The sequence below is a fragment of the Dermatophagoides pteronyssinus genome, unplaced genomic scaffold (genome assembly GCF_027571235.1).
Source record: "Dermatophagoides pteronyssinus isolate colony J.1.1.1.1 unplaced genomic scaffold, Derpt_VIB-CSIC_2022.12 sq0016, whole genome shotgun sequence".
Lineage (NCBI taxonomy): Eukaryota > Metazoa > Arthropoda > Arachnida > Sarcoptiformes > Pyroglyphidae > Dermatophagoides > Dermatophagoides pteronyssinus.
The window spans coordinates 420,411-435,120 of record NW_027461540.1 but is presented as its reverse complement, the minus strand read 5'-3'; the positions used below and the strand labels follow the sequence as shown (position 1 = coordinate 435,120).

Below are 14,710 nucleotides of genomic sequence, written 5' to 3'. Positions count from 1 at the left end.
ACATTTTTTTCCTTGTTTATTTAGATTTGATGATGATTATAATGAAATAAACAATGAAAGATATCTTTGAATGAGGATAATAATAATTTTTTGACCGTGAGAAAAACAAAACAGAAAATAAAATCCACAATCGATTATCGTTGAAACAATTGTCATTTGGTGTCAATAATTAGGAAAAAATGATAATAAAATTAATCGATTAATATGAAAAAATCTTCTTTGTCGATATCATTCATTCAATGGTGATTTTTGTTTCCATTATTCAACCAAGGTTTTGGTTTGGCGTTTCACGGCAAAAGATGTTTCGATCCAAAAGACAAAAATCTAACGAAAAAACAAAAAAAAATCGATTAATTTATTTTTTTTTTTGGAATTAATGAAGGGATTTTAAAAAACATAAAAATAATAATAATAATCTTTTATCACGATTTATAGCCAGACAATAATTTTAGCTCTCTTTCTTTTTTTTCAAATAATAATGAAAATGATAATGAAAAACATTTGATAACATTACAAATTTCGTTGACTTTGTTGTTTTTTTAATTCATTCATTCATTCGATAAAACAACAAATAAATAATCTTTTCAACACTTTTTTTGAAAACAGAAAATTTTTCAATTTTCGTTCGGTACAAAAAACATATGAGGCTAAATAATGATAATTAGATGAGAATTTTCAAAAACAAAAAACAAAACGTTCGATTTCGTAACATTCGAATGTTTGCCATTCGAATGTTACGACGATGAAAAAAATGGGCCATAATTTTGTGAGGAAATTTTTTTTTTGTGTGTGAAAATCATCCAATTAATTGTTTCCATTATTTACAATTCACACGTTTGCTTGATTTTTTTTGTTTTTAATTTTGTTCAAACAAAAAATTTTTTTTATGTAATGTGGTTATCTGAAAAAAAATAATATAGATCAAATTTGAAGAAGAAAAATAAAATAAAATTACAACGTTACATCATTTATGAATAAATAATTTTCGAACGTTCGAAATATAAACATCACATGTTTTTTGTTGAAAACTTGAAAAAATCGTTTGTTTTTTCCTGATTTAATTCAGTTTTTCTTCGCTGATTAGATTCAGTTTTCACAAAAAAAAGAAAAAAAAATTCATCCAATAAATTATGTCTGTTATTAAATTGTTAAACAATTGTTGTTTGAATGAAATATTAGCAAACAATGGCCGTAGACAAGGACAAGGTAAATTTTTGATTCTTATTAATGATTGATATTTTATGATAATCATTGATGATCATTATTTCTTTGTTTGGAATTTCATTATCGATTTCATTTCAATAGTGTTAATGAATTGGTCACAATTACGTTATCGTCGTTCGGTTGCATTTCGTGAATATCGTCAACCTCATTTTAAGCAAAAACTTCTGTTATCAATTTGTGAACCTGTTTTTGCACGACAAACTCAATTACCAACATCAGAAAAATGTGGTAATTTACGTGAAAAACCATTGGTTGTAGATCATCCATATGATCAATTACTTGCTGCTGATATGTCGGAAGAATTAAAACAATCCAAATTAGTTTGTTTATTTCATCAAAATCAAATGACCCGACCAGATAAACGATTATTATCCAATGAATTTGAACATGAAGGAATGTTTCTTCGATATTATAATCGTGATATTGCTCGAATATGTTTACAAAATACACCATATCAACCATTGCTTCATTTTGCAATCGGTTATCCTTTTACCATATTATTTGCTCCAAATTTGGAAAAAATTGATCAAATTTTTAAAATTATACGTAAATATCCACAAGTAATTTTATTAGGATCATTGATTGAACATCGTCGTTTAATTACTAATAACCAGTTGAAAGAATTAGCACAATTGGGTAATAATCTGGATCAACAACGTTCAATTTTATCGAATACATTAATGCTTGGACAACAGCAATTTATTTCAACATTAACACATCATTCAAGTCAATTGAAACAATTATTAAATAGTCATCATCAACAGTTACAGGAAAGCGACAACAACAACAACAAATCAACAGAAAATCAAAATGATTCTTCGTAAACAAGATTTTTCTTTCTTTATTTTAAAATTTATTACTTTATATTTTGGAAAACAAAACAAAACAAAAAATCTTCTTATAACTAATGTAATAACAATGATTAAAAAAAATGTTTTTTTAAAAGAGTTTTTTGAGTATTTTAATCAGCAAAGAAAAAATTCAAATGAAAAACCTGGAGCAAGAATTGATGGAAGAAAAAAGGAAGAAGTGTCACCTATATTGATCCATTTGACTATTTATTTTTTTGTTGAATGTTGATCAAATCGAATGTGTATCCAATTGTTGCATTGATGTTAAAATAGTTTCATTCTGTTTTGAGTGAGTGGTGGGGAAATGGGTTAAATTATTGAAAAATATCAAATTAGAAAAGCATATTTTGTGTATTTACCTTCAAACAAATATCTTTAAATTCATCAAACGTAACATAACCGACAGAATTTTCATCCAATTTTGCGAAAACACGTCGTGCATGTTCCTCATACGTTTTATAATTATGTGTTGGTGTTACATGAAATCCAAGCAATGCATAAATAGCAACGGATATTTTGAATACTTCATCATATGTGATACGGTCTGAAAAATTGGATCGAAAAAAATTGAAATTTTCAGAAACAAAGAAACAAAGTATTCTTCGTCGAAAACTTACCATCATGATTAATATCATACAAAGTAAATATCCATTTAATTTTATCCATTAATGTACCACGACAAAGATTGGATAATGCTTTTGCATATTCGAAAAATGTTATCGGTTCATTTGTGGCTAATTCATTGGCAAACATTGCCTGATAAACATAACGTGCATAGATTGATGCATCGCCTTTGATTTAAAAGATCAAAAATCAAAAATCAAGAATCAAACATCAAAAGTCAAACATCAAAGATCAAAAGTCAAAAATCAAAGATAAACATTACCTGCTTGTGGAAAAAATTGTGAATAAATATCACGAAAAATATATTCATTAAGAATACCATCTGGACATGATAATTTCCAACCCCAATATAATAATTTTATTTCTTTCCGTGAAAATGATGTTTCCCTACACAGAACATCAATTTCTTGTTGTCGACGATAAATGAATTCCTGTCCGCCACATATTTCATTGATCATTTGTTCAAGTTCATCAACTTTTTCCTCTGCCAAAATCAATTGAATCAGTCGATCAATCAATCAGAAATCAATCAATCAAAAACAGAATTTACCTTTTTCAAATGCTTTATGTATCAGATCGATAAAACGATATGATAGATATTGTAATGGATTTGTTTTGAAATTTATCTGTTGATGTTGATGGTGGTGGCCAATTTGAACCGATGATGCCGAATATGTTGATGATGATCGTCGAATCTTTGTGGATGCCGACGATTCATCCGGATGATCTTTTCCTGTTGTGGACATTATCTTATTTTGATCACCATCTTGGTTTGGATTAGTCGGGGTTGATGATTTTTGTTGTCTATATTTTTGTCGTAAAAATTGTTGTTGATGTTGTTGAAATATACTACGATGATATAATGATGATATTGAACGACGTGGTGATGCCGATGATGATAATGCAAATGTACTTGTATTCATGGTTTGGCTTGTTTTATTTTATTTTATATTCATTAACACTAATGTAATACGTTGGAGTGTTTTGGCGTTTCCGTTAGTTCAGGCGTCACATTTACAGCAATAATTCAGGCATCCGCATTAAAAAAAAGTGATGAAAAAAAGTAGAGTTTTCGATTTGCGCATGAAATTTTGCTGATAAGAGAAAAAAAAATTGCTGAAAATTAACTTTGGTGAATCTAGAATATCATTTTTTTTGGTGGGGGGGGGGTTAATGTTTTTGGGAAAAAAAAGCAAAATTATCTTTGGCATCATATCATATCGCAGGATTCCACTATTATTACAAACAAACACACAGAAAAAAATCTAATCAAGCGTATTATTCAAGCAAGAAAAAAAGTTGATTTGAATTGTGAAATGTGAAAAGTCTGAAATCAAATTTGTTTGAAATGAAAAACTTGAGAAATGAAAATTAAATCAAATGGAATAATGGGAAGCGAAAGAGAGAGAGAGAGAGAGAGAGAGGGAAAAATAACAGCAGAATATTCTTGATTTGAAATTTTTTTTTGATTTGTAATTTAACAAATGGAAATTCAACTTTTTTTTTGAATAAATTAGATTTTTTTTCATTCAAATCAAAATTAAGAATCTTGCGTTTTTTTTTTTGTTTTTTTGATTCTTTGATTCTGTGATGGGTGAGAGAATAGGGTTAATAGAGGGGGAGTGAAGAGGGGAATTTGAAAGTTAAGAAGAAATCGATTTTTTCATTTTTGCTTCAAAAAGAATTTCTTTCTTTCATAAAGAATCGATTTTTCACTGTTTATCTTTTTCATCGTTCAATACCGACTTAACCCTCAATGACAAAAAGAAATGAAAATGAAAAATTTTCATTTTGACAAAAGTTCTGATAAGAAAAACTAAGCAAAACAAAAACAAACCTCATTTCATTTCGATTCTTTACACTTGATGATGATGATGATGGCCAAACTTTTTCTTTCTTGCTTTCAGTTATTAATTTTCTAATCGATAATGTTTATTATTGATCAAGGTTACTTACAAAGTGTTAATATTTATTTTTAATAAAAAAAACGTTATTAACAAAAAAAAAAAATTAACTCGTCGTTATCATCATCGTTATTTTTTTCTGGTTGATCGGATTCACTTTACTCAAATTCACTCATAGATAAAACAAACAAACAAACAAAAAACCAGCCAGCCAAACAAACAAAATTCTGGTCCAGAAAAAATCACTCTCTCTCTCTCTCTCCATACACAGGAGAAAAAAATTGTATAGAAATCTACAAAGTGCACCAATTTTCATTTGGGTAAATAGAAAAAACCGAAAGATTCCTGGATCCAGAATCCAAAATAAAAAGAAAGAATTTCTCAATTATATAGATGTGTGTTTGTTGGTCCAAACACATCTCTCATTTTTTGAAACATTCGTTTCGGTATTTCTAGGTTTCTTCTGGTTTTTTTTCCTGGTTTCTTTTCAAATTTTCTATATATAGCAACTGAATGAATGAACTGTTGATGCGCCAAACAAGATTCGAACAGGAAAAAAAATTTTTTATTAATTTCAAAAAATTTTTCAAAGGAAAAAAAGAGGGGTTAAAAGAAAGGAAATTTTTATCGTAAAAGAAAAGCGTTCTGCTGTGACGATTTCCTCGAAATGCTTTACATTTTTTTTTTTTTGCACCAAGACGACAAACATTAACCACCACCACCAACAAACCGTTTTATCAAGGTTTTCGCTTTATCAACAACAACAAAAAAGTTACTGAATTGCTTCTGCACCCCATATTCAAATCGATCGATTGATTGATGGATGAAAGATACCATCACCACCACCATCACCAATTTGTACCTAAACACAAAACGAAAATTCATTCATTCAACAAAACGACAGACGACAAGATTCCAACATTTTGAAAAAATAAATCATGGAACAACAGAAAAATTCATTATCAAAAATGAAAATGACCCGAACTACATCCAATCGTTTTATAAGCGTATTATTAATTTTTTATTATTTAATAAAAAATTTTCTATTATTATTCATACCGATACGATTGTTAAAACAACCAAAAAATATTCATGATAAATTAATATTAATAACTGGTGGTGGTAATGGTATTGGTCAATTAATGACATTAAAATTTTTAAAACTTGGTGCAAAAGTTATTGTATGGGATATTGATCCATCAGCATTAGATCGTACCAGAAAATTGGCTAAAGGTTATGATAAAAAATTATTTTGCTATCAAATTGATTTATGTCAAAAAGATATGATAAAAAAAATGGCCAAACAAATTGAAAATGATCTTGGTATTGGTACACGTGTTGATATCCTTATCAATAATGCCGGTATTGTTGTTGGTAAAAATATTCTCGATCTAAGTGATGATGAAATTCAACGTACAATGATGGTCAATACGATTTCACATTTTTTTACTATACGTACATTTTTACCGGGTATGATTGAACAAAAATCTGGTCATATTGTTACAATTTCATCGGTTGCAGGTGATATTGGTGCAGGTTCATTAACAGATTATTGTACATCAAAATTTGCTGCAACCGGTCTAACCGAATCATTAGAATTTGAATTAGCTAAAGCTAATCTTGATAAACAGATTAAAATTTCTGTTGTAAAACCATGGGTAATAACAACCGGTATGTTTGATGGACTTGATTCCGGTATTTTTCCACCATTAAAACCAGAAACAGTAGCTGAAAAAATTGTTGAAGGAATTCTTTTTGAACAATCAGTTATAGTTATACCATGGTATTTTAAATTTATAATAATATTATGGAAAATTCTTCCACATGATTGTTTAGTTCATGTTTATAATATGGTTGGTGCTTTTGAATCTATGGATCATTTTGTTGGAAGAAAATAAAAAAAAAACGAAAAATTGAAAACAATGAACAATGAACAAAGCAAAACGAAACCTTTTCTGTAAAACCAACGGCTTAATTAGAAAATGATGATGATGATTATTTAGACGACAAAATAAATAAATTATTTTTGAATAAAAAATCGTTCTTTTTTTTGCTTTTTCGGGTTTAATGAAATGATGCACGGTTGAAAGGGTTAATTAATTAGAAATTTTTCGTAATTAAGTTTCTATTCAATAAGCGATAAATAATGATTACGATGATGACGATGACGAGGATAATGACGATGATGATGATCACACAGAATCACAGAATCACACAGAATTTAGAGGAAAGCATCATTATCTTTTTGTTTCATTAGATTTAACAATGGAATTTCATTTTTGTTAAGCAAAACAAAAACAAAAAAAATTGTCAAAAAAAGATAAATGAATTTTGCCAAATTCAGGAAGAAAAAAATGGATCATCATCCATAATTACAAAAAAAAAAAAATTCGAACGAAAAGAAACTCGATTCGTTCGATTCGATTTGATTCGATGATAGGATCCAAAAAAAAGTAGTGGCATACAATTTCTACTGATGGGGATTCTGTGGTCGGATGAGTTTTCTTTCTATTTCAACCGATACCACTGCCTTTCGAATGATGGTCAGTCGGACAGACAACAGCCAAACAAACAAACAAACAAAAAAAACCTCATCATTTTTCTACTTCTAAATTCTTTTCGATGTTTTCTTTGTTTGATTTTTTTTTGTGGAAGAAAATCTTTGATCTTTGTTTGATTTGATTTGATTTGATAATCGATTCAAAATGATGTTAATGAATGTAAATCAAATGCATCTTGAAGATATTTATTCTTCAGATCTAAATGTTTGTTATGAAGCTGTTCGGTAATTTTTGTTTTTGTTTTTTTTCGAAAAAACCTTAAAATCTAATTTCTGTTTTCTGTTTTGTTTCCTCCCTCCCCACCATTCTAATGTTTTTTTTTGTCCCAAAGACGTTTAAAAAATTGTGTTATCGGTAGTAATCGTTTGAAAGGATTAGTTTTAGAACAAAATGTTAGTGAACGTTTAGTTCAACTTATGAATCCGCAAACAACAAATGAACAAATAAGTTGTGAAGCAATTTTAGCTATAACAAGTTTAGCTAAAGGTACTGAACAACATTTGAAAATGATTATCGATTCGGGTGCTGTACCACAATTATTACGTAATACTTATTTGGAAAAATTTGAATTAATCGAAGCATCATTGCGTGGTCTTCGTACTATATTTAAATCACGTTTAGCACCGATTGATCTCATCTATCAGACCGATAATATAACACCGGCTACATCAAATCCATCATCATCATCATCATCATCAGTCGATAATCAACAACAATCACCATCATCTTCGTCATCGAAAACTGTCGATACACAAAAATTTCAAAATCCAAATTCAATATTATCACATTTATTTACATTAGCTCGACGTAATATATCACCATCGAATTATGTTGTCAAAGAATGTATTGCTAATATTTTGGCCTCTTCTTGTCAGGTAAAATAAATCTTAGCTGTTATTTTCATTTGGAAATTTTAAAATTAAAATTTTGTTTTTTTAGTCAACTGAACATCAAAATATAATGAAAGATTTAGGTGCAATACAAATTATTGCTTCATATCTACATCCAAATAATCGTAATGCTTATCAGGTAAAATTAGCTGCATTAAATTGGCTGGCACAATTATGTTTTGAAAATGAACCAGTATCATTATTGGTTGCTGATGAAATTTATTCAAATCAATCATTATTGGATATGTTATTTGATTTAATGAATGCATTGAATACATATGAAATGCAATTTTTTGCAGCAAAATGTATGACTTATATTTATCGTTCACAAGCAATGGATAGTCAAGATAAACGTTTATTATATCGTTGTCTGCCAACATTAATTTATTTATGTAAAAAAGATAAAGAATCATCGATTCGTGCACAAGCAGCCGAAGAATTAGCATATTTAATTGATGTTGATGTTTCATTACAAAAAACAGCAAGTATTTGTGATCATTTGATTAATTCATTGGCCGATATGTTACGACAATCATCGAATCTTTATTTTGCAAATAATTCACGTATAACGATTGGTTCTTCAACAGCCGGTGATAATAGTCGAAAAAGTTCAATTGCATCGGATAATCTAACAACAATGGCAACAATGTTAATTGATGAACCAATGGATACAACTATATTGACTAGCGCATCACCATTACCATCATCATCATCATTACCTATTTGTCAGGTTGTTAATACAATGTCATCATCATCGACATCGACTATAACTACCGGTGAAAATAATAATGGTGAAACAACAACAGCGAATAATAATAATAATGTTAAAAATGAACTACGTCAAGCTGCATTCAAAGTTTTTGCATCGCTTGGTGCTAATGATGAAGATATACGTAAACGTATAATTGAAACAGAAAATCTAATGGATGAAGTAATGAATGGTTTAGAAGATTCAAATTTAAAAGTAAAATTAGCTGCATTAAGATGTTTACATTCATTATCAAGATCAGTACAACAATTACGTACAATGTTTCAAGATCATGCTGTTTGGTTACCATTACGAACATTATTACAAAGTCCAACATATGAAATTATTATGTTAGCATCATCGGTACTTTGTAATTTATTATTGGAATTTTCACCAAGTAAACAGGTAATTATATTTTGATATTTATTTTAGAATCATTTTTTTTTAATGTTTTTTTTATTGTTTTTGTTAGCACTTTTTGGATCGATTTGCTATTGAATTATTATGCGATCTAACTAAACGTGATGATGTTCAATTACGATTGAATGGTGCTTGGGCATTAATGAATATGGCCTATCAAGCTGATGAAGATCTTAAAACACAGATATTAAATCGTTTAGGAACTGATCAAATATTTCGTTTACTTTCCGATTCGGATGTTAATATTTTAATGAAAACATTAGGTTTACTTCGAAATCTTCTGTCAACCAAACCGGTATGGATAATAATTTTTTTTTGGTTTTTTAATTTTATAAAATCTTAATTACCTTTTTTTTAGCATATTGATTTAATTATGCAACAACATGGTAAACAAATAATGCAAGCTGTTATATTGATATTAGAAGGTGAACATCCATGGGAAGTAAAAGAACAGGCATTATGTATTTTAGTTAATATTGCCGATGGTAATAAAGCAAAAGAATTTATAATGTCAAATGAAGATGTACTGAACAAATTAATTAGCTACCTATTGAATTCAAATGTTAATCTACAAAAATCGGCTGTATTTTGTATTATTAATTTGGTTTGGCATGAAAATGAAAATTCTGCCATTCGACAGGAAAAATTAATCGAATTATCAGTACCGAAAATTCTACAACAATTATTACAACAAACCCAGATTTCACAGATGAATTCATCACAACATGCATCATTATATGGAAAAGTAAAAACAGCATTGGATGAATTTAATCATTTCAATAATATTAATAATAAATAGCCAACGGATTATCATCATCATCATCATTGGATTATTGTCTAATGCAACTTTAGTTTTTTTTTCCTCCGTAAAACTCTTTTTTATAATTATCTATTACATTACATTATAAAACAGGTTTTTTTTTGTAATTTTTTTCAAGTAAAACGATGATTAGGTTAAAAGGAGAAAATTTTTTATTATTATTATTAAAATTACAAGTTTTTTTATTATTAATTATTATTTACAAATATTTTTATTTCTTGAACCATAAGTTGCTAAACATATACCTTGTCCTTGACATTGTTCAGGTATTAAACATGTATCACAATTATTAACTAAAATGAATGGATTTATAAATGATAATGACGATGATTTCTTATTATTATAATCTTTTGAATCACGTGATGTAATATTGATCGGTACAACAACAATATCTTCAATATCATTTGTAATTAATTTTGTTTTCATTTTATTCGGTTTGTTGTTAAGGCTAGTTGAATATGGTTGTTGTTGTTGTTGTTGCTGTTGTGTGAATGAATTATCCGATAAATCGGAAATTCGATCATCCGATATTCGATCTAATTTTCGATAACCAGGATTCGATAACCGATTAGCCGGAAACGTTGATTCAATACTATCATTATCATTGATATTATTATCATTATTATTATTTGAACGATTATAAATTGTAAAACAGGTAAAAATAATTGATATCACAATCAAAATGATTATAATAATAAATATTGTAATAAAAAAATAAAACCAATTATTATCGATTCGAATAATCTGTTCTTGTTGTTGTTGTTTTCGTTGATGTTCATCCTGTTCATCGGAAATTATCGGATGTTTTGTCGAATGTCTGTTGACATCAACAACATTATTGTTGTTTTGATGATTATCCTCATTATCACGAAATGTTAACAATAATGATTCAAATATTGTTTGTGATTCAATCAATACAATTGTTTCATTATTTGTTGATAAATCAATCAATTGAATTTCATGTTGATCTTGTACAAAAATCCATTGTTTTTGCTGCTTATGATGATCATTTTGTCCATTTCGAATATCTCGGTTGGAAAAAATTGTCAAATCAATAACCGATGATATAGATGAATTATAAATAGAAATGGCTTCCATTTCATTTCGAATCCAATAATCACCGGAAAGAATATGATTCGATTTATCTGACCATATCAAACGATGATTCTCCGAATCTAATGTCATTGTAATTGGTTGATGTTTGAAAAAATCATCCGTACAATTTTTAATTAAATTATTATTTTGTAAATCCGAATAATCCATACGACAAATACGTTTCCATGATTCAATCCAGAATAATATTTTCAATTTTGAATCCGCTTGTATATTTTTTGGATGATTAGTTTGATTAAATGATTTTCGCCATTGAATTTTATTTTCAATCAATGATTCATCATTAATTTCATAAATATCAATACGATTTTGTAATAAATTTGATAGAAATAATAATTGATTTTTCGTATCGATTGTAAGATGAAAAAAATTATCACCATTTGGATTATCCGAATAAGGATTCGAATCAAATTGTAATGGTTGAATATTTTCAAGTCTTAATAGTGAATTGCAATCTTTTTTATTCATTGGTCTTATTATGGTTCCATGATACAGTTGATAACTTGGTACATCGAACCAGATTAGATGAATATTTTTCGTTGATCGATAAAGTGACATACCAGATATACCATATTGTTGACGATATGCATGACGGGTTGAATTTATCATCAATGGATTTGAATGATGAATCGGACAATCTAATGACCAAAAACGTATTGAATTTACTGAACTTGATAGTAGAAATGTATTGTGTAAAAATTCTGTTTCAATTGGAATATCTAAATGAGGATGGAAGGAAGGTCGAGTAAAACAGAAAAATTTATAAATTTAAAAATTTTGTAAATTTTTTGTAAATTTTACCATAAAAATTTTCCAATTTATTAACATCCATTGATTCATTGAATTCATATGATGATTGTAATTTAGATGCCAGATTTTCAATAAAATTTCTATTGTCAAATTGTTGTTGTTGAGGTTGTTGAGTTGAATTTTGTTGGCCCAAAATCATCAATGGTAATAAATACCAAACGATGATCATCATAAACGAACACAATTTAGGCATGTTGTTGATTAGTTGTGCTTTTGCGAACCGGGGAAAAATTTCGTTTTTTTTGTTGTTGTTTTGTTTGACCAGAGTGAAGAAGAACACAGGGCTGAATCGAAGATTAATTCAATAAGAAAAAGTAAAAACATATCACATGAATCGAAAAAGAAAAGAAGAAAGTAAATTTAGGCTATCACAGTATTTTGGTTGTTGTTGTAAAATTGTTTTGAATTTCTCTTGTTTTATCAATCGAATCAATCAAATCAATGCTGCTATTAATGTGTTTTTGAAATAAAAAAAAATTTGTTGATAACGAAAATTTTATTAGTCGATTTGTTTTAATCGAGAAAAAATCAAATCAAAATGAAAACATCCTTCTGGCGAATCGAATGTCGAATATATCGATTGATGATGATGATGATTCTCAACATTTAGAATTGAAAAAAATAACAAAGTTAAACTTTTTTTGTTTCAAACTTTTCAAAATAACAAAAAAAAATGTTGTTTTCACTTTCGAATACAAAATTGCTCAATCGTAAACACACACTCGTTTAAACTGGAAGACCAGGATGATCATCAACAAACAGAAAAAAAAAACGGAACAAAATTAGAGAGAGAGAGAGAGAGAGGTGAACACATCAATCGATCGATCGAAAAAGAAAAAGATCAAGTTCGAGGAAAAAAAATGGCAATGTGATTTTTATTTTGGCGGTGACCGATTATGGTATTCAACATACAGCATGTGTATTAATTCTTTCTTTTTCAACCAAACATTTTTTTTTCTGTAAATGTCTTCACAGTATAATTGCAAACAGAAAAAAAACGCATCATTCAAAGCAAGCACATTCGAAATGAATCAAAAAAAATTCAACCGGGTTATTATTATTAATGTCACAGACACAAACAGGATCTGCGCATGTGCAGATTTTTTTTATATAGATGTTCGAAAAATTACAACGTTCGATGTTCGATGTATACGGTGGTATACGTGATTTTTTTTTTGTATCGATTTTTCATCTTCCCGCCGTTTTTATTTAATTTTTTTTAAAGAAAAAATAGAAAACAGGTAACAGGTAACTGTTATAACAATAATCGATTATTTTGATGAGGAAAAAAAATAATGTTACAAAATATGTAATAGATGGATAGATAGATAATAGTAAATAAGCGGCTTGTTTTTTACCCCAAAGCCATCAGTTGATGATGATAAAGCATAAAGAAAATTGAAGCCTTTCAATTGAATTTTATCGATTTTTTTTCGAAACATCTTTCATTTTCACATCATCGATTATTGTTGTTGTTGTTGTTGAAGGTTGTTCGGATGAAATTTCCGATGCAACTTTTTGTAGTTGATCAATAGCCTGATTTAAATCATTGCCTGTGATTGATTCTTGTTGTTGTGTCGGATTGCCTTGTGTTGTTGTTTGATTTTGATGATTTTTTGGTTGATAATCTTTTTTCAAAATCGAAGAATCCGATGATGATTGTGGATTTTGACGATAAGCAATTAATTGTGGATAATTTTGATGATCAAAACCACAATTACCGGCTGTTGATGATGATCTTGATCCACGTCCATGACAACAAGGACAAAGAATACCTTGATCGATTGGTCTTCGTGCCATACGAATAGGAATTTCACGAATCATTTGACGAATTTCATCTGGTGGTGGTGGTGGTTGTATTATAGTTGTTGCAGGAGGTGTCGGTGATTTATGTGAACGTTTTCCACGTTCCAATTGTTCTGTTTGTTTGGAACAAAATGATTCCTCTTGAATTGGTTGACGGCCAACAACATGTTCGATTGGAATCATTCGTCCACCTGTTGTTTGTTTTGGCATATTTTGTTGCTGTTCTTCTTGTTGAATTTTAATAAATTTTTCTTCTTTTGGTCCTTGTTTTGAATCCATAGTATCCATTGTACTAGGTCGGTTTACAAATTGAATTGGAATTTCCTTTTCTACATCGGTTTGCATTTGTTGTTGTTGTGAACGATTCAACATTGGTGCTTCAATTTGTATCAAACCATTTTCAGCAATAAAACATTTCATATTTTTCATATCAACATCGGCGGGAATCAATATACGTTTATTAAATTCATATGATTCAAATTCCCATTCATTTCGTTGTTCATGGCGGCCACTAATCGTGATTTGTCGATTTTCCCGGTCCATTTTGATTTTAATATCATCCGGTTGAAATTGTGGTAGACCAAAATATTGTAGATAACGACCATTGTATTCAAATGGTGGTATTTGGCCATGATTTTTCGTCAATGATGATTGTGATTGATTCATTAAACCAATCATTGATGCAGCACGAGCTGATGCTGAAGCTCTGGTCGGTAAATACCAGAATTCATTTTCAAATATTGGTTCGATTATTGGTTCAATTTGTGATATGATAATCATTTTTTCGTTTCGTTTCGTTTGTCAGGTAAATTATCAATCAAACCAGGTAATAAAATTTGGTGAAATTGATGCGAATAATAATTGCAATGTTTGTTTGTTTGGCCTTGAAATCAATATTGGATGTTTATTTCGAATGATTTTGATGATCCCACTTCTACT

General features: G+C 28.7%; 5 protein-coding genes across 9 annotated transcripts; 2 read left to right on the top strand and 3 right to left on the bottom strand.

The window, feature by feature from the left end:
* The first annotated feature begins 984 nt into the window (after nucleotides 1-984).
* Nucleotides 985-2,172, top strand: mRpL10 (mitochondrial ribosomal protein L10). Its single transcript, XM_027346736.2, has 2 exons — nucleotides 985-1,206; nucleotides 1,306-2,172. Exons 1-2 carry the CDS (start codon nucleotides 1,131-1,133, stop codon nucleotides 2,046-2,048), a joined length of 819 nt encoding a protein of 272 aa, XP_027202537.2. The 5' UTR covers nucleotides 985-1,130; the 3' UTR covers nucleotides 2,049-2,172.
* LOC113796458 (A-type potassium channel modulatory protein KCNIP1-like) lies at nucleotides 2,051-6,200 on the bottom strand. 5 transcript variants are annotated; one of them, XM_027346733.2, is made up of 6 exons: nucleotides 6,063-6,200; nucleotides 3,250-3,793; nucleotides 2,962-3,183; nucleotides 2,693-2,866; nucleotides 2,435-2,619; nucleotides 2,051-2,355 (listed from the first exon to the last, which is right to left on the bottom strand). In XM_027346733.2, exons 2-6 carry the CDS (start codon nucleotides 3,620-3,622, stop codon nucleotides 2,305-2,307), a joined length of 1,005 nt encoding a protein of 334 aa, XP_027202534.2. In that variant the 5' UTR covers nucleotides 3,623-3,793; nucleotides 6,063-6,200; the 3' UTR covers nucleotides 2,051-2,304. The 5 variants fall into 5 exon arrangements, with proteins under 5 accessions (XP_027202534.2, XP_075678371.1, XP_075678369.1 ...); XM_075822256.1 differs by lacking the exon at nucleotides 6,063-6,200 and adding an exon at nucleotides 4,537-5,056 and having other exon boundaries at nucleotides 3,019-3,183; XM_075822254.1 differs by lacking the exon at nucleotides 6,063-6,200 and adding an exon at nucleotides 4,537-5,025.
* On the top strand, nucleotides 5,244-10,234 carry LOC113796456 (armadillo repeat-containing protein 8-like). The gene is made up of 6 exons (XM_027346730.2): nucleotides 5,244-6,406; nucleotides 7,337-7,388; nucleotides 7,496-8,039; nucleotides 8,104-9,207; nucleotides 9,275-9,517; nucleotides 9,581-10,234. Exons 1-6 carry the CDS (start codon nucleotides 5,542-5,544, stop codon nucleotides 10,019-10,021), a joined length of 3,249 nt encoding a protein of 1,082 aa, XP_027202531.2. The 5' UTR covers nucleotides 5,244-5,541; the 3' UTR covers nucleotides 10,022-10,234.
* Nucleotides 10,177-12,158, bottom strand: LOC113796457 (uncharacterized). The gene is made up of 2 exons (XM_027346732.2): nucleotides 11,957-12,158; nucleotides 10,177-11,874 (listed from the first exon to the last, which is right to left on the bottom strand). The coding sequence occupies exons 1-2, from the start codon at nucleotides 12,156-12,158 to the stop codon at nucleotides 10,238-10,240; spliced, it is 1,839 nt and encodes a 612-aa protein (XP_027202533.2). The 3' UTR covers nucleotides 10,177-10,237.
* Nucleotides 12,159-12,213: 55 nt separating this feature from the next.
* On the bottom strand, nucleotides 12,214-14,705 carry LOC113796443 (uncharacterized). Its single transcript, XM_027346717.2, has one exon. The coding sequence runs from the start codon at nucleotides 14,549-14,551 to the stop codon at nucleotides 13,385-13,387; it is 1,167 nt and encodes a 388-aa protein (XP_027202518.2). The 5' UTR covers nucleotides 14,552-14,705; the 3' UTR covers nucleotides 12,214-13,384.
* Nucleotides 14,706-14,710: the final 5 nt, after the last annotated feature.

Coding starts and splice junctions, on each gene's coding strand:
- LOC113796458 (XM_027346733.2), bottom strand. CDS start 3,622: ATGAATACAAGTACATTTGCATTATCATCATCGGCATCACCACGTCGT. Junction 3,184..3,249: donor ACATAAAGCATTTGAAAAAG/GTAAATTCTGTT, acceptor TGATTTTGGCAG/AGGAAAAAGTTGATGAACTT. Junction 2,356..2,434: donor TTAAAGATATTTGTTTGAAG/GTAAATACACAA, acceptor CACTCAAAACAG/AATGAAACTATTTTAACATC.
- mRpL10 (XM_027346736.2), top strand. CDS start 1,131: ATGTCTGTTATTAAATTGTTAAACAATTGTTGTTTGAATGAAATATTA. Junction 1,207..1,305: donor TGGCCGTAGACAAGGACAAG/GTAAATTTTTGA, acceptor TCATTTCAATAG/TGTTAATGAATTGGTCACAA.
- LOC113796443 (XM_027346717.2), bottom strand. CDS start 14,551: ATGATTATCATATCACAAATTGAACCAATAATCGAACCAATATTTGAA.
- LOC113796456 (XM_027346730.2), top strand. CDS start 5,542: ATGGAACAACAGAAAAATTCATTATCAAAAATGAAAATGACCCGAACT. Junction 6,407..7,336: donor GTATTTTAAATTTATAATAA/TATTATGGAAAA, acceptor TAAATCAAATGC/ATCTTGAAGATATTTATTCT. Junction 9,208..9,274: donor AATTTTCACCAAGTAAACAG/GTAATTATATTT, acceptor TGTTTTTGTTAG/CACTTTTTGGATCGATTTGC.
- LOC113796457 (XM_027346732.2), bottom strand. CDS start 12,158: ATGCCTAAATTGTGTTCGTTTATGATGATCATCGTTTGGTATTTATTA. Junction 11,875..11,956: donor TAAATTGGAAAATTTTTATG/GTAAAATTTACA, acceptor ATCCTCATTTAG/ATATTCCAATTGAAACAGAA.